The 23691-nt window shown below is 41.9% G+C and overlaps 1 protein-coding gene across 3 annotated transcripts in view; it reads left to right on the plus strand.

Annotated features, from left to right (window-relative positions):
* Window positions 1-21168: 21168 nt before the first annotated feature.
* LCP2 (lymphocyte cytosolic protein 2) overlaps window positions 21169-23691 on the plus strand; it is a 35485-nt gene continuing 32962 nt past the window's right edge. For 2 of the 3 annotated variants that reach the window (XM_014282785.3, XM_005442670.4), the window contains exon 1: window positions 21169-21476. In XM_014282785.3, coding sequence (XP_014138260.1) covers window positions 21399-21476 — 78 coding nt within the window. In that variant the 5' untranslated portion in view covers window positions 21169-21398. The remainder of the gene's footprint in view (window positions 21477-23691) is intronic. The other variant, XM_014282786.3, reaches the window with a different exon arrangement.

The following is a 23691-nucleotide window of genomic DNA, read 5'->3' on the forward strand; positions in this document are numbered from 1 at the left end:
TGTAAGACAGTAATGGCAAGGGGATTTAATTGTATGGTAATAATGGCCATTGTATGATTACTTTGATTTCCATTCTGGCTGCCTTTTAACCGGATCCATTACCAGATAAATCATCCCTCATTTATAGCTTCCAGAACCTGCTAATAATGAAGTGTCCCTAAGTTGTTTAGTGGGAGAAAAGAAGGGCCAAGTAAGATTCCTGATACCATAGTGATGACATGCAGTTTCTTTGTGTCCTCTTGAGGGAATTCAGTATTCTAATCCAGGAAAACTCATTTAAACTTTACACAACTTGTTACGACATGGAGCCTTGAATCTAGGATATATGCAGCCAGTCACAACATAGGGAAAAAAAAAAACCAAATAGACTATACTAAGTGACTTTGGTCCATGAGACTGCCAAGCAACCCCACAGTATTACTAGCTTCATATCCCACTTCCATTAAAGCATCCAAAGTAAATTTTTCGCTTTTTTTTCCTGGAAATGTAGACTAGTAATTTCCATTAGCTAAAACATACCTGCTGAGTCTAGCCTGTTACTGTCTTGCTGAGATTATAATTAGGAGTGAATTTGACAAGAAAAGGCTCATTACTTCTTACAAGAATTAATTTGATTTCAGTATTTCACTCGGAAATTTTAGTGCCTTATTTTGCCTTAGTGAGACAACAGGCTGTTATAACACACACAGTATCTTAACCCTGAATAATACGTTAAGATCAATGTATACTTACCTCTATATCAATCACTTAAATTTAGATACAGAAGGTGCACATCTTCTAAAAACCTTTGGCTTTTGAACAAAGAGAAGTCCATTTTCCTGCCATTAGTAGAACAGTGTATTTGTCTCATTGTAGTCCTCATTTAGAGAATATCTACTGTGGGTCTGCTTCCAGTCTAGTTATAATAAATAACCCTGGATGAGGAGACACTTTTACTAGCTATGGCTATTCGGAAAAGTGTTATAGCGATTATAAAATATCAATGTGTCCAAGTATATGTGTACAAACGAGCAAAGCCTGTGCAGAAGGCTGATCATTTTACACGTGGCATTTTGAACAACCAACCTAATCTCAAGCACCTTCTTCACAGATGCACTTGTACAAATTTACAGACAGATAACTGCAGTAATCAGTAACTTAGGCAGCAACCTTTAAGTTTTGTTTGAGTTGATGTATTAGTACAATACATAGTACAACCCTAGAAAGGTTATTTCCTTTGCTACAAGAAAGTCAGTATTTACATAAAATGAAACCAAACTGTGAGCACTCAATATACTTCCCACAGGGTACACAGGTAGCAGTTACTACTACTGTCATAAGGCAAATAAGTGATCTGGAGGAGCAGCAGGTAAGTCAGAAACTAGAAAAAAGGCCTGTAAAATCATGCAGCCCCTCTCAGTCTCAGAACACAATAAAGAGGACAGGATTGCGTAAATGCTTTGCCCATCTTAATTTAGAATGTCAAACTGCAAAGCTTCGTCTGTTTCCATCAAGAAGTTATTCCAGCCATTTAAAAACTGGCAGAAAAACTTAGACCTTAAAAGTCAGGACTAGCTGACATGTTCACTTTTTTTGACTACATACTTGATGAAGTAGGCAATTTTTGATGACACCTTTACCGCTGGTAAATGTTTTAAATTCTTCTTTTATGCTGGCTGGTATTTATAACAAAATATGGACTTTGCTTTACAGTTTAAGTGAAGCTTGACATTGTCTCCAATTATAAATCAAAACCCAAAGCAATTGTTGGTCATTTCCCCTATAGCCTTTAGGGATTTTGTTTTTCTATTATTTTTTTAAAAAACTAAATTTAAATTGTGCCTCCTGTCATCACCTAGTTGAGTTTTGAATGACATGATAAACAGTATTTCAAGTTCTTAAGTGGAATAACAGAGCATAAGTACACTGAGCAAGGGACCAAGGCCTACTAATAATTTCTGGGTTTAGATCCAGTTTAAGTGTTAGCAGTATATTGTGTCTAATCTTTACTATTAGAGACATTCGATTTTAGCCTAGAAAAAATTTGGCGCATCACAATATTTATGAATAACTAAAGATGAAGTGAGTATAAATTTGTATAACTTCTCAATGTGTGACAAGCTACAGGGTTCACATTTCAGAAATATTTAGCAACTGTTCACAGTTTGCTTCCACCATTCTGAATGTCTTCATTAAAATGATTATGTTACAAATTGTTCCATAGCTTTTACTGGCTTCATAAGAGACATACCATAATGATTGACAAGAACACTGAATGGTGACATAACTAAGCATTTTCAGTGTTTGAAGCCTAAAGTGTTTTTTTTTGTTTGTTTTGGGATTTTTTTTTAAACTAACACAGGATAAGGACTTTCCTGCTGCAGACGCTAAGCACTCTGTAATTGCATGCTTAACATGGATCATACTTTCCGAGACAGATTTTCAGTCTGAAGTCCGCAATGTAGTGTTACTTGTAAGACTTTAACCCAGCAAATAGCAAGCTACATAAAGGAGTTTTACATATTTAAGTACATTTTAGGTGTGCATTCATGTTCTATTATTTGAGATCTTTGGATTCCCACCTCTACTACAAAGGTCAGAAATTATTTTTTATTAAAATCTAAGAATTCTAAATATTAGATACTTAAAGGAGAAAAGTTAGTATTGTGAGCTTCATAGTAAAATGTCAAAAAACCCTGACCGCACAGTTTTCACTGCTTCAGGATACAAACCTGTATATTGGGAGAGTTTAAACATGATTTACAATATTAAGAGGGGAGAATGGGAAATAGGTCCCTTGCATAGGACTTATGAAAGTTTCCAAGTTAGGAGCACAAATCCTGCTGATTTACACTTGAAATCACAGTAGGTTCTTTCTACATGCAAAAATTGAAATCCTTCCGTAAGAGGAGACATTGGTAGAACCATTTCACAGATGGTTGATCAAAGGCAAAACATTTATCTGATTTCATCCATTTTTAGTCTCCTGCTCTTCTAACTAGATTACCCAGCTTCTGCTATAAGTTGTCTATACTATTTTTGGAAGAGGCCTATGGCAGGTTTGAATGACAGGTACTGAGGTGAGAAAGTACAGTGTGTTCACTGCAAACTGGAGATCACCACCTTAAAGTACTTGCTTTTTAAAGAAACTAAAATGTTTGTATAAAGAAAGCAGACAGGAAATCAAGCTTAGACTCACAGTTTGTGTTTTTGCTGTGCATAAACAAATCTTTATAGAACTATGTTTGTTTTTAGTAGCTGTAAAAAATAGTGGTCACTAGTGCAGGAGGGAGTAAGGAGAGAGTAGAGGTAGGCAGAAGTTTTGTATGAAAAAAGCAGTAAGTGTGCTGCTCGTAACAGTGAGTGTGAGAACAGGTAAAAGCAAACACTGGTCCAAGTACAAAGCATGGACTGCAACAACTTACTGCCTGTAGTTATTGTATGAAATTCTTTTAAAAGTCCTAAAGGTAATAGTCCTGGATCATAGAGTGGGCAAAAAATATCCTTAGAACAAACTTCACTGCAACAGATATTTTTGAGGGTGGTTTCATCTGGGGCCCACATATCAGCTACTATATATTACCAATCTTAAGTGATTTTCAGCCTCCAGTAATTACAGCTGCAGCACTCACCAGTTCCTTGTTGAACTTGCTATTTAACAGTATTTTAAATCTATGATTAAGACCATCCATTATGCAGACCACGGTAAGCCTGTAAAGTCATTCCTCTTTTCTCACAAATGAAGGTATCACAACTGAAAGAGCACAGAAAGGGAAAAGGCTTCCAAAGGTTACCATCCTTCTGAACTAATGGGAGAATCAAGTAATGACCAACTTTCAACAATCTGACTTCCAGTGCAATTCATGGTCTATAACCAGAGCTATGCACCTCAACTTACTGCTGAAGTTATAAACAACCAACCCTGTCTAACCTCAGCAATCACTGAGGCTCAAAAATATTCAAAATAGAGACTCAGCTTCTAGGCGTTTTTAATAAAACAGCGCCAACCACCACTGACCTCTTCAGAACATAAGAATTCCTTCCTTCTTGTACCCAGCTTTGAAATTTTGGAACCAAATCACTCTCCACACTTTCCATGTAGAATAAGAATCCCATTTATCTCAGAAGGGACAAATTAAGATGAGCACATACAAACATTTCATAAGGAAGTCTGATCTCCAAAGGTGGCTAATGCAAGGCATTAGCACTACTCTTTCTTTCAAGTATTAAAAACAAAAAAAGTATAGTTTCCACTGGCATTGAAGTAATGCCTAGAACTCACATATGTGCTCATCAGAGGGAGAACTGCATTCCAAAGTGGATAGTAAACTAGTTTATTTGACTATACTTCCAAGGAGACTTAACCTTTACACAGAACAAGTGGATGATGAACAACTTTATTATGCTTGTTGCAAAAGTGACCATTTGCTATGCTAATAAGAAAAATGTTCAGCTGCATGAAAATAACCTTCCCCCTGAGATTATTCCATTAAAGTTTAATGTTTGCTGTATACTTTCTTTTGAATACAGATCATTTGTTCGAAACACTGTGGTCCCATAGAATCATCTGTTTTTTTCTCTTTAATGTCAAGGCCTTGCTAACACTGCACTCCATCCTCATTATCAGGCTTACTGATCAGCCGCTGTTCATAAGCTTTCAACAGTGGGAAATCTAATTCAATTTCTTACTATATTTTCCTTTGCAGAATTGTTCTTTTGTGAAGGGTGAAGTTAAATTTAGATGAATAATGTGTTACTTGCATCTCCTTTTGAACACAGCTCATCAGAAGCTACCTATAAACAGGTTCAAAATACTTCTGAAGTGGGCCTTTCTTGCTGCCTTGAGCCTAACAGAGGCTGTTGGTTCCAAGTCATCTGACTTGACATTGAATACATGTCCACTCAAAGCAAACTCTCCTTCACAGATCATAACAGAGGGTGAAAATGGGAGAATAGAACTTGAATGGGGGAAGAGAATGGTTCTTTCTCAAACCAAAGATAACCATGGCTATACAAAGCTGGCTCTAGTCATCTTTACACTCTCCCCCTCTACTAGATGCTCTGGGCATATCAGTATCTTCACAGAACTCAAAACAGCCACAGTGTTACCCGTGCTCTCATAAGTCTATTGCCAGGCACTATAATGGTAAAAGTGTTCTCAACACCACCTTGCCCACACAAAAGAGCTGGTCTTACAAAGGATAAGTAATAGCAAAATGGCTTTGTGACTAAATATGCATTTGATACCACCACGGTGCAGGAAATACCTGGTTGAGTAACTTAACACCAACTGTGTACCATAAAATTGCAGATTTGCAAAATTGTTGAGATTTATGCCAAGTGATGACTAATTCTGCAAGACAGTTGATGCACTGAACTGGAACTCAAACTACACTGATTAAAGCTGTTGCTCTGCTATATGCTTTCTGCGTGACCTCAGTGATATTCTGTGCCATACAGGCTTTTATGCCATGCTCATCCCTCCAACACCCAAGCACCTTCCAGCTCATGCACACCTGCACATTTGCATTAGCAAAAGGGAAAGGTTAAAGGAACAGATCTTGTACCCACACAGGAAGATGTTTGTGATGACAGTCAGTCATTCCTAGAAAATTAAATTGCTCTGGAGAAGTTTTCAATCCCTCATTTGTAAGGTGTAAATTAGCTTCCTGTCTCTTCTCAACTTACCTAGTCATACATATTACAAGGTCTATAAAAGGATCTAGCATTGTGCACTTAGTCTTACAACACTGCACTAGGCATCTGTGAGGAACGCAAATTTATGACACCCCGGCCAGCACACGAACAGCCGTGCTTCGTATACGTGCAAGGTACTTCAGTAAAGCACAACATGTCTAAGCAGGCTGAAATACCTATGCATTACATAGTGGGATTTGTGAGTCTTTGGATCTCAAGAAATTTCTATAACTGTTGAAAGATCTTTCCATAAGTTATCTGGGCTGAGAACTGTACCTTTATGAAGAGCTGCTAAGATAAGGTCCATTTCTCAGCTGCAGCAAATCAGTACTGTAAGAGAAAGCTGTAAATGAAATTATTTAAAGTATCATTGTGGTGTAGGTGGAAACAGACACTGTTTTCATTCTTGCTACACTTTAGATGTGTATCCTGTTTACATACAAAGCTTGCAGGGGAAAAATGTCAGTTGTGCAGACACATTCCCCATGCAAGATTCCCCATCACCTGGTCTTTGACTTACAGCTTATTCAGCAAATTAGCTTTCTCTGTGACTTAACTGTTTTTCAGAACACTACCACCACCCCATCTTTAGAAATAATTAAATTACTAAATGTTATATGCCCAACAGTTTGCTTTGGAAAATGGCGATATGCCTGGTTGGGAGAGGAAAGCTAGAATTTTCCCGTCAAAGATCAGTGTTCAGACCTGATTTAAATTCATGAATAATTCTGGTATAATAAACATTGGGAAATGGAAACACTGTGACTCAAGACATGAGTATAACTAACTCTGCCTTAAAGCACTATGCCTAAAACACAATTTGAATTCTTCCCCAGCCCTACCCACAGTTTTAGCTTGCTTACTACTTTTTCATGAATAAAAATATTTCCCTTAAAACACATTGTAGGCATGGTAAAACTGCTCCCATAAGTTACATTACAGAATTAACAGCTGCCTATTGGGTTTCCTCTCCAGAAAAATAGCAACTATCATCTCATTGTAAGCAATGCAGTCACCCAAAATCTGTGTTCATTTAAAATACAACAATATTATTCTGCACCTCTTCCAGCAAATGCTGTAGTGAAATGAATCCCTATGATTCTATAATCAACCTTTTTCCCCTTCTCACCCAGCCTGCTCTTATATATTCCCCAACTGAGACCGATTCTCTTCCTGTTTGAGAAGTCTCAGATGATTTTTCTTCCTTTTATCAAGCCTTTCAAATTATAAATACCTAAATCCACATGTGAAGTGGATCATGGCCAGCTTGTACCTCAGTGCCTTTTTTACCCTGCTCCTCCCAACAATTTCTTACTACAGTCCTTTACCCTGTGAATTTGGCAGGAGGAATTCAGGATGTGTGTAATATTAACTGCTGGAACCAAAGTATTTTCAAAGTCTACACGGTGTCATTATTTGCTATTTTGCTATTAGCAAAGCAAGTATGCTCCAGCTAAGGCACATAGCTTTGGATCAGGCCATCTGTCTCCTGTCAGTGATCCATAAGCAAAAGACTCAGACCAACATACAGTACTTACAGCAAAGAAGTATTTAAATAGAACTCAAAAAAGATCATGTCCAGCTGAAGATCTGAACCCTCAATGATTGCAGTTAATGCTCTCATCTTTCTTACTGTTTATGATTCTGCAAACATTTGCCTCAGAAGTGCTCTATTTTCCTATCACGGCAACCAGAGACTCTGGACACTGTTCAATAATTTCCTATTACTCCTAAGATGGGGTATAAATTTTCTCATGTTTTCTGAAGAAAATATTTCTTATGTCATTAAGACACATTTCCAACAAATTGCATTTTTCCGAACCTTATGCAGCTTTCTGCTTTGCACGTGGCTTCGGGCTGGAACATCTCATCCCACAGTGGAGCCTATGGGGAGACAAGACAAGCCTGTCATCCCCCTTTTCTGCACCAGTCAGGGGCTGGGGCTTGTCCCTCTTCTCACAGAAGAATCACTGAGTGTCTTCAAAACCAGTAAATATCAGCAGATCATCGGACACATACCTCCATAACAGATCTGGCCCTGAGTTTACCACCTCCAGATCCACCCCTCATAATCCAGTTTCACTTCCGTGTGTACAAACTGCTCCCGGGAACATTTTCCTCAGTAACCCTACATACAGCTGCTGGAGCAGCCAGGGTGTCTTGCTGCCCCCACCCCCTCAAGGCCTATCCTCAGCACACACCTGTCTTCCCCACCAACAGCTCCATGTTGCTTCTGACCACACACACCAGCTCCTCCTCGATATAGACTTAAATGACATTCACCTGACCTCTGACAACAGAGCTTGATTTGGTTCACACCCACAGAAGCACACTATCACTTATATTTATTGAAAATAAACTTCTGCACTTATCAAAAATTTTCTCAATAAATGTTGAGATTTAAGAAACTGGACCTGAAGCCAAGAGTACCTAGAGAGAACTGATCTTTATTAATATAGAAGATTAATATGGAATTAATACATGCTCTCCTGCAAAACAAATGTTATTATATGTGCAGTTGCAGTAAGACAGATGTATTAACAGAGCTCTGCTTAGTCTTTGCACAGAGATGGGAACCTGAGCTCACTTTGTAGAAATGGCTTCTCTTGTTAACCTGTCCCCCCCACTAACAGAGGCAGCCAAAGCATGTTCTGGAATTCTGCTGCCCAACAATTCTCAACATTAGCCAAAAGCATTCTGCAACTGGCAGCTGTTTATTTGACTGAGCAGCACAAGCACTTAGCTGAGCAAGTTGTTTACATGGGATATGTACCATGAAAGATACCCTCTCTTTGCTACTATTTATAGATATTTATCTCCATGAAAACAGTAACAGTTTTACTTTACAAATAGTATCTGAGAAAAGGCCAAGTAAATTCAAGATTCGTACATAGATCCATTTCCAGGAGCCTTAGCACAATATTAGTCTCTTTGGAGAACTTCATGCTGATCAATAATGATTCTGTCCTAGTTGGATTAAGACAAAAAACCCAATCGATTCACCCGACAACCTTTGGAGGGCTGCATCCATTACTGCAGAACACATTAAAGCACAAAGGTAAGTGTTCCTGCAGAAGTACACAAAGTTGAGATGAGGTAGTTTCTGTGTATTGCCGAGATAGAGAGGGGGAAAAATGGTCCTAAAACTGCTCCAAATTATACTTACAGGGCATTTGCTTTGGGGCAGAGGAATAAAGGATGTTTCTGCATCTACGAAATTATATCCCCAAGTTTTAGGAAGGGTTTTACATTTACTCCTTTCACTAGAGGTATCAGTGTCTCATTTTGCAAGAATCATTTAACTTCCTTCTGACCTATAAGCACTCAAATTAGTAAGCAAGAATAAGCCTACCTAGGTAAAGGAGTACCTGGGTCTACGAGGTCATGGTGGGTATCTTGATCACATCTGCTCTTACATGAACTGGTGTTAAGAACAGAAGCAACCACAACAGCATGAAAAGTTCAGTTCCTTATGAAGTTCATCTGTTAATCAAGGGACTGCAGAAAACTTCCCATAGCTGATGTACATACATGTAAACTTACATAGCCAGCCTTTAACAGGACATTGCAAACCATTTGAGTGGTCTGGATTAATCAGGCTGGAAAACGCATAAGAAATGCAGTAAAAGTGGTCTTGAAGGTGCAACTGTAGGCATGTCTACAGTCTACAGAAGGGAAGAAGCACCGCCCTTCTCATGGCCACACCACTCAGAAGAAGGAAAACGACAAGCAGAACTAGCTATTACAACTGCACAGCTGTGGCACAGGGGACATGGAGTCCATGCTGGACTGCCAGATAAAATAGCTATAGAGCTGAAGCTGCACCACAAGCATGCAGCTTGTATGCAGCCAGCTGCATAGGATGCATGCTGGATCTCTGTCATCTTGCTCCTGTATGCTGCTTACACATCTTACACAGCAAGGAACAAGATTCATATACCTCCTTACTTACCTTCCCTCTTATCTGCATCACCTCTTGTCTTAACACCATTAAATCAGAGCTAATGTTGGTTAACAGAGAATATCCAACAGTCCTACATGCACTTCAGAACTGCATCAGGGAACATATCCTCAGGTTCGTACTCCAAACTACTAACATTAGGAAGTCATTCATTTTCAAGACCATCCTATAAGTAACAAGGCAACCTAAGTAAGAATACTGAGCAGCCCGTGTCTTTAAATGACTATAAATAGAGCAATCCAGATTCATCATCCCCACTATATGTGCTGTATCAAGGCTCTGACCAATGCAGTGAAGACTGGAAAGCAGAAACCTTCACTTGAAAGCAAAAGTTTTACTGGAAAGCAAATATTACTTTATCTGAGGAGACCTGTCTCTACCCATCGACATCTTCAATAACAAACATTTTAGCAGGGTCCCGAGCTGAGCTTAAATAGAGTCTCAGACCATGGGCAGGGGCTGAGTGGAGGCCCCAGGTGAAGCTGCTCAGGGCTGTTAGTAAGAAGCACATGAAAGAATGCTCAACTTTCTCTAGAAAATAGGATTTTAATTCTGTAAGTTGAAATCCCAAACAAGTAGTGCCCTATCAGCCAGAATAAGATGGTGAAATGGGATGAACTACACAGTAAAAATTAAATGGGTTCCTATTTTTTTCTGGACCACTTTACCTACATTAGAATTTAATGTGCAGTCTGAACTAGCATTGCTGCCAAAAGAAACAGGCCAGACTTCCCGGCAGAGCCAGAGCCAAAAATTTTTCTTGCTATGCTACACCTCCTACTCTGCCAGCATAACCACTGCATAGTCATATAGCAAAGGCATTGCAGGGAAGAGCTACAGTCTGAAACTTACCGTTTCGTCATTATTTTTGTTAGAATAGCTAACAGCCAAATCCCTGATCCTGTTTCCCCCTGTGGTCATGGAAATGCTTATGCTGGCGCAAGCAGGAGCAGCACAAGCACAGAACCCAGCGGCTGGGAAGGGACCATGCCTTGCAGTTGCAGAATCAGCTAATGCTGTCTTTAATTGTGTGTGAAACTTCAGCACTCACAACTCTTCCTTCTGAGGTTTTGAGTTTTATACCACTGTAGCCGACGAAGGAAGCCCAGATCACATCCCTGCGCTGCTCTGGGCAATGGACGCTCCAGCCCCTAGTTGACAGAATGTGCCCTGTCACCCATCAAGTAGCAAGTTGAGCTCCTACTCGGACACTGCTGTTGCTGTAATCTACATCTTGGATGAGAGACCTGACTAATTAGGACTGGCCCAACTGAATAATTACTTTTGATCTGTGCTGACCCTCCTTCATAATGAGCCAGAGGATTAAAAAGATTTGTTTCTGCATCCACTCATAGTGCTACACATGTGTACAGATTAAAATGTATGTGAAATGCCTGTTTATGAGGAAAAAAAATCTCTTTTTCTGTACATACTTTATTTTGAATATAAGGTGACACTGAAAATTTTAAAAGCACGGGGTGTTCAAGAATTCAGCTCCCTGGAAACTCTGAGCTAGTCATAGAGAGGAATATAAATAATGAAAACAAAACTAACACTAAACCCGAAACTATACCTGAGACTACGCTGGTTAGCAGCAGCTCTATTTTTCTGCTTGACATCTGTGCCTGCAGACCACGCTGGTCTAGATGCATCTAAACTTCTAAATTTCAGAAGCCCTCGGGAAACCTGTAGAGGAGGAAATGTTCCACCATTTATAGGATAGTGTCTTCTCTGCCTGCAAGAAAAAAACCCTGTGCCACAAACACAAGAATGCTGAGCATTTCTTCCGAGTCCCAGCTTTTTGCTCGGTCTGCTAGGAACACTACAGGGATGAAGTGCCAACAGAACCACTGGGTTGTAACCAAGGAGCTGAGATATCATTATTTTCATCAAAATGGTCTCACAAGTAAGATATTTTCTCATCTGGCAAGAAATTCATTCTCAAAAACTTTCAGGATTGACAAAAACATTTCCCATGAAAGTCTGAAATGAACACATATTGTTGTACAAGCTGTTGAAGCTTTTTTCTTTTTCTCAGCATTGCAAAATCACTAGTGGTTTTCTTATTGCTCAGCAAGCTGTTTAATATTTAGACAATTTGAAACATACTAGGACCAGAATCCAGTTCTGGGTTTGTGTATGAACAGGATGTTCTGCAACTGCAACATTCACTCCAGATTTTGACTTTGAAATTAAGAGCAATTGTTTTCTTCTTTATTAAGTTGTCAAGCCTTCCTTGTGATGGGTACGGTTATTAAAATGCCGTGCTGTTAACCAGTACAGATCTGAGCTGAGTGCAGTGTAAACGCTGCAAGTTCTGTAGTTAGGTGTGTTTAGGTTAAGATAACTGCTTGTCTAAGCAGAAGGAGGTCACTTACAATCTGAATGTCAGAGCCAAGAAGCTGTCTATTGGTGTAAATAGTTCATTTGATAAAAATTAAAAAATGTCCTGAGTTAAATTAATCTTAATGTATTTAGCTGTCAGAATAGTTGGATAAAATTAAATATTGCTTTTTATAAAACTTTCGTGAGATAAAAATCACATTTTTGTTACTGTTTAGTCGTCTCTGCTGAAAGAGAACAGTTTTACTTTTTTTTTTTAATGTGTACAAAAAAAAAAGGCAAAGCACACAGAAAGCTGTTGCAGCAGTAGTGAGCAGGAGCACCCCAGGGTTCCTGCACCATCTAGGCGTAACAGCTGATTTCCAGCACCCAAGGCGAGCCCTGCAGAGCCACCCTTGTCACAGCTTGCACAAATGCCTTCTTTTGCATTTGCACTCCTGGAAGCTCCTTTCAAAGCCATGGTCTCAACCAAAAAAACCCCAAACCCAATACCAAAAAACCAAAACCAAACCAAACCCACAAAACTCAAAAGCAACTCTGTCTTACATGTATTTTACCCAACTGCAGTGAAAGCATCTCCTCCTTGCAGCTTCAGCTCACTCCAGAAGCACTCTTTGTTATCCGGAGCGTCCTGCAGCTGGTTCCCAGGCCCCCCCTGGCAGTCCCAGCATTGCACCTCCTCACGGCACGAGAGGGTCCATCCTGCATGGAGGCCACTGCGCCGTCAGCATCCAGGTAACAAGCTGTGTGCAACTCTGGACACACTGCATAATTCCAGAGCCATACGTAACCATCAGCAGCTGCTGTTTTGTAGTAAAGAACTTAAATAATCTTAAACACGCCGCAGTAGTTACCTTCAGCACTGTGCAAGAGGCAGTATTAGCCCCCTCACAGACAGCGACTCAAAAGGGCTGAAAATAATGGATTTCTCCCAGGGAAAGGAGAAACCACACCAAAAAAAAAGCAATCTGGTAAATACTTTAGGGCATACTTCAGCAATAGTCCTGTACCCAGCTTTATTTTCCACCCTTCTGAGTAGTGGCAGGGGTGGGCCATTGTCATCACCTCGCCACTGAGAGCCACTGCTGGGTACTGCCACCTGCACACCACCAGCCATGTCACAGCGCCGGCCATGTCACAGCACCGGCCATGTCACAGCACCAGCCATGTCACAGCACCAGCCATGTTACCACACTGTCGGCCATGTCACAGCACTGGCCATGTCACAGCACCGGCAATGTCACAGCACCGGCCAGGTCACACCGCTGGACATGTACCAGCACTGGCCATTTCACACCGCCGGCCATATCAGAGCGCCGTCCATGTCACAGCACCGTCCATCTCACAGCACCAGCCATGTCACAGCACCGGCCATGTCACAGCACAGGCAGTGTCACAGCGCCAGCAGTGTCATACTGCCGGCCGTGTCACACTGCCTGCCATGTTACAGCACCGGCCATGTCACAGCACCAGCCATCTCACAGCGCCAGCCGTGTCACATTGCCGGCCGTGTCACACCGCCGGCTATGTCACAACGCCAGCCTTGTGCACAGCACAGGCCATGTCACAGCACAGGCCATGTCACAGCGCTGGCCGTGTCACAGTGCCGGCCATGTCTCAGTGCCAGACATGTCACACTGCTGGCCAGGTTACAGCACTGGCCATGTCACACTGCCGGCTATGTCACAGCGCTGGCCATGTCACAGCACTGGCCATGTCACTACCGCTGGCCATGTCACAGTGCCCGTCACGTCACAGCACAGGCCATGTCACAGTAACGGCCATGTCACACTGCTGGCTATGTCTCACTGCTGGCCATGACACAGCACCAGTCATGTCACAGTACTGTACATGACACAGCGCCAGACATGTCACAACGCTGGCCATGTCACAGCACCAGCCATGTTACACTGCCGGCCTTGTCACAGTGCTAGTCATGTCACCGCAACACCGGCCATGTCACAGTGCTACTCATGTCACAGCACCGGCCATGTAACACTGCCGGCTATTTCACACTGCCGGCTATGGCACGCTGCTGGCTTTGTCACACTGCTGGCCATGTCACAGCACCGTCCATCTCACAGTACCGGCCATTTCACACTGCTGGCCATGTCACAGCGCCGGCTATGTCACAACGCCAGCCTTGTCACAGCACAGGCCATGTCACACTGCCAGCCATGTCTCTGCACCAGCCATGTCACACCACCTCCTATGCCAGCTATGTCACAGCACCGTCCATGTCACAGCACCGTCCATGTCACAGCACAGGCAATGTCACAGTGCCGGCCGTGTCACATTGCCGGCCGTGTCACACTGCCCGCCATGTTTACAGCGCCGGCCATGTCACAGCACCGGCCATGTCACAGCGCTGGCCATGTCACAGCACCGGTTAAGTCACAGTGCTAGTCATGTCACAGAACCGGCCATGTCACTGCACTGGCCATGTCACAGCAAAGGCCATGTCTACAATGACAGCTATTTCACAGTGCCGGACATGTCACAGCACCATCATCTCACAGCACTGGCAATGTCACAGCACCGGCAATGTCACAGCGCCGGCTGTATCACACTGCCAGCTGTGTCAGAATGCCGGCCATGTTACAGCGTTGGCCATGTCACAGTGCCGGCCATGTCACAGTGCCAGCCATGTCTCAGTGCCGGACATGTCACACTGCTGGCTAGGTCACAGCACTGGCCATGTCACACAGCCGGCCATGTCACAGCACCGGCCATCACACTGCTGGCCATGACACACCACTTGCCATGTCACAGCAAAGGCCATGTCACAGCAACGGCCGTGTCACAATGCCAGCTATGTCTCAGTGCCAGACATGTCACAGCACCGTCCATCTCTACCGCACCGGCCATGTCACAGCACAGGCAATGTTCACAGCACCGGCTGTGTCACACTGTCGGCCGTTTTTAGACCGCCAACCATAACACAACACCGGCCATGTCACAGCACCGGACATGTCTCAGTGCCGGAGAAGTCACACTGCTGGCCAGGTCACAGCACTGGCTATGTAACAGCACCGACAATGTCACAGCACCGGCCATGTGTACACTGCCGACTATGTCACAGCACCGGCTATGTCACACAGCCAGCCATCTCACAGCGTGGGCCATGTCACAGCACTGGACACGTCACACCGCCAGCCATGTCAAAGTGCCAGTCATGTCACAGTACCGGCCATGTCACAGCACTGGACATGTCACAGTGCTGGCCATGTCACAGCAACAGCCATGTCACAGCAACGGCTGTGTCACAATGCCAGCTATTTCACAGTGCCGGACATGTCACAGCGCCATCCATCTCACAGCACCGGCAATGTCGCAGCACAGGCAATGTCACACCACAGGTCATGTCACAGCACCGGCCATGTCACAGCAATGGCCATGTTACAGTGCCAGCCATGTCACAACATTGGCCACGTCACAGCGTCGGCCATGTAACAGCACCAGCCAGGTGAAAGCACCGCCGGCCATGTCACAGCGCCGTCCATGTCACACCGCTGGCCTTGTCACAGCACAGGCCATGTCATAGCGCCAGCCATGCCACAGTGCCGCCATGTCACAGCACTGGCCATGTCATACTGCTGGCCATGTCACAGTACCGGCCATGTCACAGCACAGGCCATGTCACAGCACCAGCCATGTCACGGCGCCAGCCATTTCACACCATTGGCCATGTCATCACCGCCGGCCATGTCATAGCGCCAGCCATGTCACAGCACTGTCCAGTCCACCCTGTGCCAGCTCTTCAGGGGTAACCAGGCCAGAAGAGGGCCAGGACACAGAAAGTGGACGTCCCTACTGAATTCACACTGGTCCTTTTTTCTCCCTTTCCCATCTTTTACCACTTTGTTCGGGGACTTTTTTGATCAACCCCTTTTGTTTACAGCACTGATAAAAATAATTTGAGCCTGATCACCTCTCCTCATAGTCAGATCTAAATAATAGGCTTTTACCCACCACGACAGCAAAATCTAGCCTTGATTTAACTCTAATTTTCAAAAACCCCAAAATGCTCACCACAGTTGGCATCGGATGGGGTCTGGCTGCAGAGCTGGCGGTTCCCCCAGCCCAGCACGACACAGCTCAGCTCTGCAGCAGAGAGGGCAGGAGGGCCGGGGGCCACCAGGAGCTGGCGCAGGAGCTGTCGGAGCAAAGGGCAGCTCTGCTGTTGGAACGGGGCCCTGGGGAGCCCTGCAGAGCCAAGGGCTTGGCTCCCACCCCCTTGGCAGAGGTCATGTCTGGAGCCGGTGGCAGGAAACCGGTGGGTTTTGAAAGCACAGGTGGAAAGGGTCTGAGCAATTCCCTGGCACTAAATGGTGTGTTTTGAACTTTCTTCATCTTCACATTAAGTAAGTCCAGTGTCTCTGTCAAACTTGCGTATTCAGTTACAAAACCTGTGTGTTCACTGGTAGAGTTCTGTACCTGGAAGGCGCTGTACTAAAATGGAATATCACATCCAAACCCAACAGCCTCTCCAGTTGCTCTTTTTGCCTACTTAGTTTCCTTCTGAGTCACAACACGGCCGGCATTGTTTGGCAGTTTATGAACTGAGCTGTTGAATTGCTCTGAACAGTTCAAATACCGGGCAGGAGAGTCCTTCCATTTGCAATGCCTACTTTTCAAGGTTGCAGCTACTTTTCTTGTTAGCAGAGCCTTTCACAGGTCACAGGAACAACTGATTGCTATCACCCAAAGTCACTAAGTTTGTCTCCTTTTCCCTTCCCTTGTCTTTCCCTTTCCCAGACTACGCAAAACATTATTTTTTTTCTAGTCTTTCCTCAGTAGACATCATTTCCAAGTCCTGCTAGGTGTTCTCCTCTGCATTTTTGTTCAGTGTCTCTGGACAAACTAGACACGTTATGCCACTATGGCCCTAACAGAGTGGAACAAAGTATGCACCTGAACAAACAGTACTCTTGCTAGAATATCTCTAACTACTTGCCTTTTTTTTACAGCACCTTAATAGATAGTTGATGCTCTGTTTTCTGAATAGACTTCAGCTGCACTCTAGTGGCTGCATTCTAGGATTTCAGGCATTTTGGAACTGCCTGAACTCCCCATTTCCACCTACTCAAAGTAATACAATTCACTAGTAATGGAAAACATGCTTCTTCAAGTATGCACATTTTTTTTCCCGCCCAGGAAAATCACTGCTGAAGGTTGAGATCAGAAAGATGAATACAGAAATTTTATTTTTGTGAAATTGGATTGGAAGCCGGTATCTCAGTTTAATTCAAACCATGTATTTCAGATGCAGGTAGGTTGGTTAGCATCTACCTCAACTGCTAGTCCCATCAAATGTCATATATATTACCCAAGTACCAAATCAGTGCAGTGTCAGCAGTTCAGTGTCCATCCCTGTTCCTCAGCACAGCAGGACTAGTGCTGGGTGCTGGGCTGTGAGGTGGTCGCTAGCTGAGGGACGACGACTTGTAGCTCCATTCCTAGAGAAGCGCTTTTTTAAGTTGGCAAAGACTCAGGTTTTGATCTTGTATTAATGCAGAGATGCTGCAAAATCAAGGCTAACACTTGACTACAAGAATTAAAGAAATAATGGATAAGGATATTTGAGGAGGAGGAAGAGTGGCTCGGTGATTATTAAAGACAGCCAGGAATATATAACAATAATGTGATGATTTTTAAAGGGAATAAAGATGAAAACATGTTTTCCATGTGTTATAGATAGATTTACAGCTTGGGAATAAGTCACACAATGTTAAAAGGGGAAACACAGGCTGGCAATGATAAGTGTTCCCAGGATAAAAGGAAGAAAGTGCCCGAGTCTTTTAAAAACAAAATTAGGTGGGGCAAAAGCAAAACGTCATAAAGATCCACTTTGCTTTGGGACTGAGATGAACATGAAGACTAAATTCTTATGAGGTTTCACTTTTTTTGCTTGGCTTTAGGAAAACTGCCATGTAAACTGAGTTATTCTATAAAAATAAGCCATTCTGAAAGCTGTTCAAAGGAAGCCCTTGTCTGCACTTTACAAAAGGGTGCTGCAGGACAGAACACCACCAGAAAGAGGTGAGAGAAAATGGAAAATATCGATGCTCTTTGAAGACAGTGGAATGTGGGCAGTGTGAATTTCCTTCCTGCAGTGCCTGAAATGGTTAGACTCTCACATTTCCAAATACCAGTCACCGGACCATTGCCACATCTGAAAGAACTGTACCATTGGCAGCTGTTATTTGAAGACACACATTTCTTATGTGAAGGTTGTGTCACTGCAGGCATCAACTACAAAAGACCTGAATCTTTAAAAAGAGGAAAAAAGGTCTTAATGGAAAAGGTACGCACCTGATAAGAGTTGTAATGTCAGTGTTCCTCAGCATTTGAAAATCTAAGAGCTTAAAATCCATTTCGTGGAAGATTGCCAACTGAATTAGATGAAAAATTATATTACGGATCAGATGTATCTTGTGCTGCCTACTTATTGTGTCTTCATTTCTTGCAATATAAGATTGAACTACTACAATTCAAAGGATGTGATCATTCCCAGCAGACAGTTAGGATTGTCACCTCTTAAATGTATTCAGGTATCAACCAAGTTTCTGCATGTAGCCTGTCAACCTGACGTTCTTCCCCAGGAAGTCTCTGTGGCCCTGCCTGTTGGCTGCACTTCATTTAACCACCCTAATGCTATCCCCGCAGTCATTCTGTCTTCCTCTGTAAAAATCAGATGTGGTTGCTTCCCAGATGTCCTCCTTTTCACTCCTGTCCAAATCTGGCTGGAGATTCTGGCGTGTAGGCTTGTTTGTGCAAGTGTGAACATTCAACTTCTTGTTTCTCCATTTCCTTTCTTTGTGACCATCAGTGTTGAAATTGCCTCTCTGAGCAGAGGACACTGACGGCAACAGGAGCACATGGGAGAAAGTGCTGACTCTGGAGGTAACCACAGTGACTTTGAAGAGAGAAAGAGAAAGAAGAAACAAATGGGAATATATGGGAAAAGTGAACAGAAGAACAATTAAAAGCATGAGGAAATAATGTGGGGTCTTTTTTCCAGGATCAAGATTTTCCTTTTGTGGAATATGGGATTTGCCACATTGCATTTCTGGGCCACAAAGACAGATGATTAAAAACATCTTTCATAACAATTCTCTGCAGTTTAGTTGGGATTGGGGGCCATGACTCATGCGTGGTTATTTGCAAGTTGAACAACATTTTCCATTGACGTGTTCAAATACATGCATAGGTTGGAAATGCAATTTGAAATCATTACACTAATTTAGCAGTATATCTGAAAATACAAATGTAGAAAATACAAAGTGATGTTTCCTCAGCAAGCCTCACTTGGCCACCACATCCTATGTCTTTATCACATCACAGAAGAAATTCTAGTTAAAGACAAAGCTCAAGTATGTGTGCAGCTGGGTTTTGCAAAATGCATGAAATATGCAGGTATCTACAATGTACTCTACAGTGACATAGACAGGATCTAAACAAATAATAATGATTAGATAAATGTGTTAGAATTTCTTAGTTGCTCTCTAGGCTAGGAGATTGAATTCAAAGGTGACTGCTTTTCTCCTATCTCAGCATCAGAATAAATGAATCTATGATTCTTCTGTAACATCATCAGAATAAATTCTGACTAATTAATTTTATATTAGTACAAATAAGGAATAACGCAATTGAAATTAGAGTTGCTACACTGGATTTGGGATAGAAATTACATTAGAAGGTAATGAAACACTATAATAGAATGAACAATTAGAAATTATAGCACAGGCTCTTTCCTGTTTCCGTACTGTAAGAAACTTGTTTCTCTGTTGAAAGACATGGTGTGTGATGGGGTGGCTGAGACGTATGCTGTGTGATCCCCACTCTACCACTGATCATAATGCACCATCAAAACAACTTCTTCTTTGGGGATTCTTTGTCATGAGTTAATTTAGCCCTATTTCATCCCCAAATTTAGATTTGCAATGAAGAGGTGATGGTATTTCTGTGATACTGTCAGTACATGCCTCAGATGATTCATGTAGGCCATTTCAAGTAGGAACCCATCAAACAGCCATATCATGTATTTGATGAATGCTACAGTGTTTAGACCAGCTGTTACAGCAGTTTAGTTTTAAAGAGATTTAATTACTATGCTGCCATCATTTACCAAAATTTCCCCAGAAAAAATAAGGTACTTTAAGCCAGACTGTGAATTCCAAAAGGAAAACTCATATACAATACTACTGAGACTTGTAGATATGATCTCAAATACACACACTTGTATGGAATGCGCTTGCAAATTACAGACCCAAGGTTAGAAGGTCTTCAATGACTAGAAATAGCGCGAGTGATGCATTTAATTAGAAAGATGAGAAACCTTCCAGTGCTTCAGAACTATGCATGCAGTCTTACTAATATAGGAACCTCACAAAATGCCACCCTTTGTGCAGTTAAATGGAGCAGATGTGAACAGTGACCTCAGGCATTCATACCAACACAGCTTTGGAAGGAGATCCACATCAAGAAAAGGGACAATGGACATGGTGGCTTTTTGTAAAAAAATAGGCACATTTGGAATTACTAAATGTAGTCTCACCAAAAGGACCTACTGAGAGGACAGTGCCTGAATTGGCTTTACACGACAGATACAGTCAGTCATGTCCCTGTGGTAATATTATGGCTCTGTGGATTTTTTTTCAGACACAGAAATCCTCATTAGAGGTAGCTGAAAAATGGAGCACGGAAATAATGACAACGTAATAACTTTTCCTCTAAGCTTGTCCGTTTTTTAGTTTCACTGAGAGATTCCTCATTTGAAGGACTGCTGACTGTAATTCCATCCGTAATTCAACCATTACCCCCTTATGCGCAACTCCAGCAACAACCTTTTATTGTTGCACAAATCAAAGAAAGATAATTGACACTCCATGTGTGAGGTAAGTTGAAGAAGTTTCTCTTAAGTGAATGTTTCTTCTTTGGAGGGGGTCTTGCCCAGGCTAGACTTGCACTGAAGCAGTAACCAATGTCCATGCAGATAATATGCCAATATTTTTATAGTGTATGGAGTGTGTAACTATGTAAATGTTTATGTATGCAGTTACAAGCAAATAGGTCCACAGCAGCTCACTTACATGTAGCAGGCAGAATATTTTCAACATTTTACTGTGCTTCCTTGTTTACTTATTTATATTCAGACAAAGGAAGTGGTAAGGCTGACTAGCTGACAACTTTTCTGAGAAGAGACCATTTTGTGTTAGAGGAAGCAGTATCTCTCCTGGAAGTCCTAACAACGTAGTTCTACATTTACAAAAACAGCTCTTAAACAGAAGAAACTGGGCATTAGGCGAGGAATTACTGGATCCAGTGGAGGTGGGCGCGTGCAGGAAATACATGGCTGGTTCATTGACGATACTGCTATGAACGTTCTCTAGCTGCCCGGAGGAGAAAACTTACAATGGATTTGCGAAATGTTCCTTACCGTTCAGACGTGGTTACGTGGAACCCAGATGAATTAGCAGACTATTTTAGGATGGTAAGTTTAACTGTGTTTTGTCAGGAGCAAACTAGTGTAATATTGTTTGTGCTAAATTTACCTATTTTTATATTGGGCAAAGCTTGCTGCAAAACTAAAACCAAAACCTCTGACAATTAAAAAGCTGAGCTAAACTGGCCAGGGAAATCTATAAATGAATCTTGAAAGTGTGTTCTAAATTAGGTACAAGTGAAAGTCATGTCTTTTAGAGAAAGTACTCACTTTACTACAATTGTTGATATAACAAATATTAACAGCTGTAGAGGGCATTAATGTGTGAAGATTACAAGTTTTCTAGGTCTTCTTCAGTGACTTTCAGAAGAGAGCATTTTTTTCAATTGCTCCGTGTTCACAAATGAGTCTCTGAATGTCTTTGCTAATCACATCCATGAGAACGCAGCCAGGAACTTAACAACAGTGGATACATGGACTCCTAAAATTTTTTTAGGCTCAGCTAGAAAGACCTTTCACCTTTTGATTTTACTTCCCTATTCTAAAACTTTGTAGGCAAACCTCATGGGTAAAGATTACTAGCTACCCCTTCTTTCCTGTCACTGTAAACTTTTCTGACTACCTTGTGTGACTAGCTCGGAACTTCTGTTTGTTTTGACATCTTTTCCACTTGTGATGATCTATAAATTTTATTTTACAATGCAAAGGAGTTTCCACACTGAATAAATACTCTGAAGGGCAAAACGGGAATTCACTGCCAAAATATATCCTCTGCACAGCAATGCTGACACCTTTGCAATTGCCCAGGAATGTGTAACTGAGCCAATTTTACTGAGATTTCACTTCTGTGTGTTCTCTGTAAATGGCTCATTTTTCAGTTCACATCAGAGAGAGTGTCTGCTCCATCTCCCTGGCAACTGAACACGTTCCTCCCAAAGTCCAAAACTGTCATCCTGGAATTTAACATTCAGGTCAATCAGAAGATTCGGGAAGATTTGCAAGTAATATCAGCATAGCTGGCTGATTTTCCAGTAAGTTGTCAGACTGGACTTGTAAAACCCGGAACAGTTTGGGCTTCATTTTGAAATCATGCTGTTTGTTGTTTCAATGGCATGTATAACTACAAAAGTTTTATCTGGGTAGTTGATTTTGCAAGTTTGATACGAGGATGAAAAACTAGCTAAAAAAGACAAGCAGATCAAACATGAAGTCTATGTCTACCAGATCTCCAGAGAACTGAAACTACCAACTACCTGCAAACTTCTAATTTTAGGGTGCAGGGGTTAGTGGCACAGCAAAGTGAAACATAGACTCAGAGATGGAACAGATGAGATCTTTATCAACAGGCAACCTCAGACAGATACGAAAAACATTACAACGCTGGGGCACAGTGGTTTGGATCACCGTTTCCAAGAGACTAGGGGAAGCGGCTTCCTGGAAGAGTTGATAATTCTATTAACAGTGACAGAAGGATTAACTGTAGGTTTTATCATAACTGAACGTGCCTGGTTACATTTATTTTTGAGTACTTCCCTTTGACAGATCCAGATACCCCTCCGGATAGAGACAATCCTGGCATTCCACTTTGGGGGAGGTGAATCAAGGCAAAAGCTGCTTAAAGTCATCTAAGAGACCCGTGTAAGACAGTATTGGCAGCCTAAGTCAGCTATCTCTGGGCAACGGCCACAATTGACCAATCTTCTCCCCAGATAAACTCATACAATTTCCCTCACACGTATCATTAAATGGTTGAATATTAGGAATGCTTTATTTGCATCTGCTTAATATATTTTGCCTGTTCGAAGCCATATGTTCGAAGTCAAGATTCAAGTCCAAGAGGGATAAGCAAATTCTTTCCTCCTAAATTGAGCTAATTGTGGGGTAATTTTCAAAGGCCAATCACATTCATATCTCCTTTCACCTGAAGTGATTGGTCATGACCCAGGGCAGTGGTAAGATTTTTGTCAATTCATTGTTAGCTTACACCTTCATATTAGCAAAATTCAGCCAGCATACACATCAGTAATATATGTAACAATGCTATGATATATTACGGAATTAATAAAGTCCTCCATTTCTGTCAAATAAGAATTCTTCATGCTTATCAGTAATAAGATCTAATTTATAATTCTGTGTGTGTTAACATAATTCTGCCTATGTTAATTTAAACCATGTGTTCAAAATAGGGAAGGACCAATAAAGAATCAAACCTTTAAAGAATTTCTAAAGACTTCAAATTTTTTTTTTTTTTAGAAAAAGCAAA

This window comes from Falco cherrug, chromosome 8, assembly GCF_023634085.1.
Source record: "Falco cherrug isolate bFalChe1 chromosome 8, bFalChe1.pri, whole genome shotgun sequence".
In the NCBI taxonomy this organism is placed as follows: domain Eukaryota; kingdom Metazoa; phylum Chordata; class Aves; order Falconiformes; family Falconidae; genus Falco; species Falco cherrug.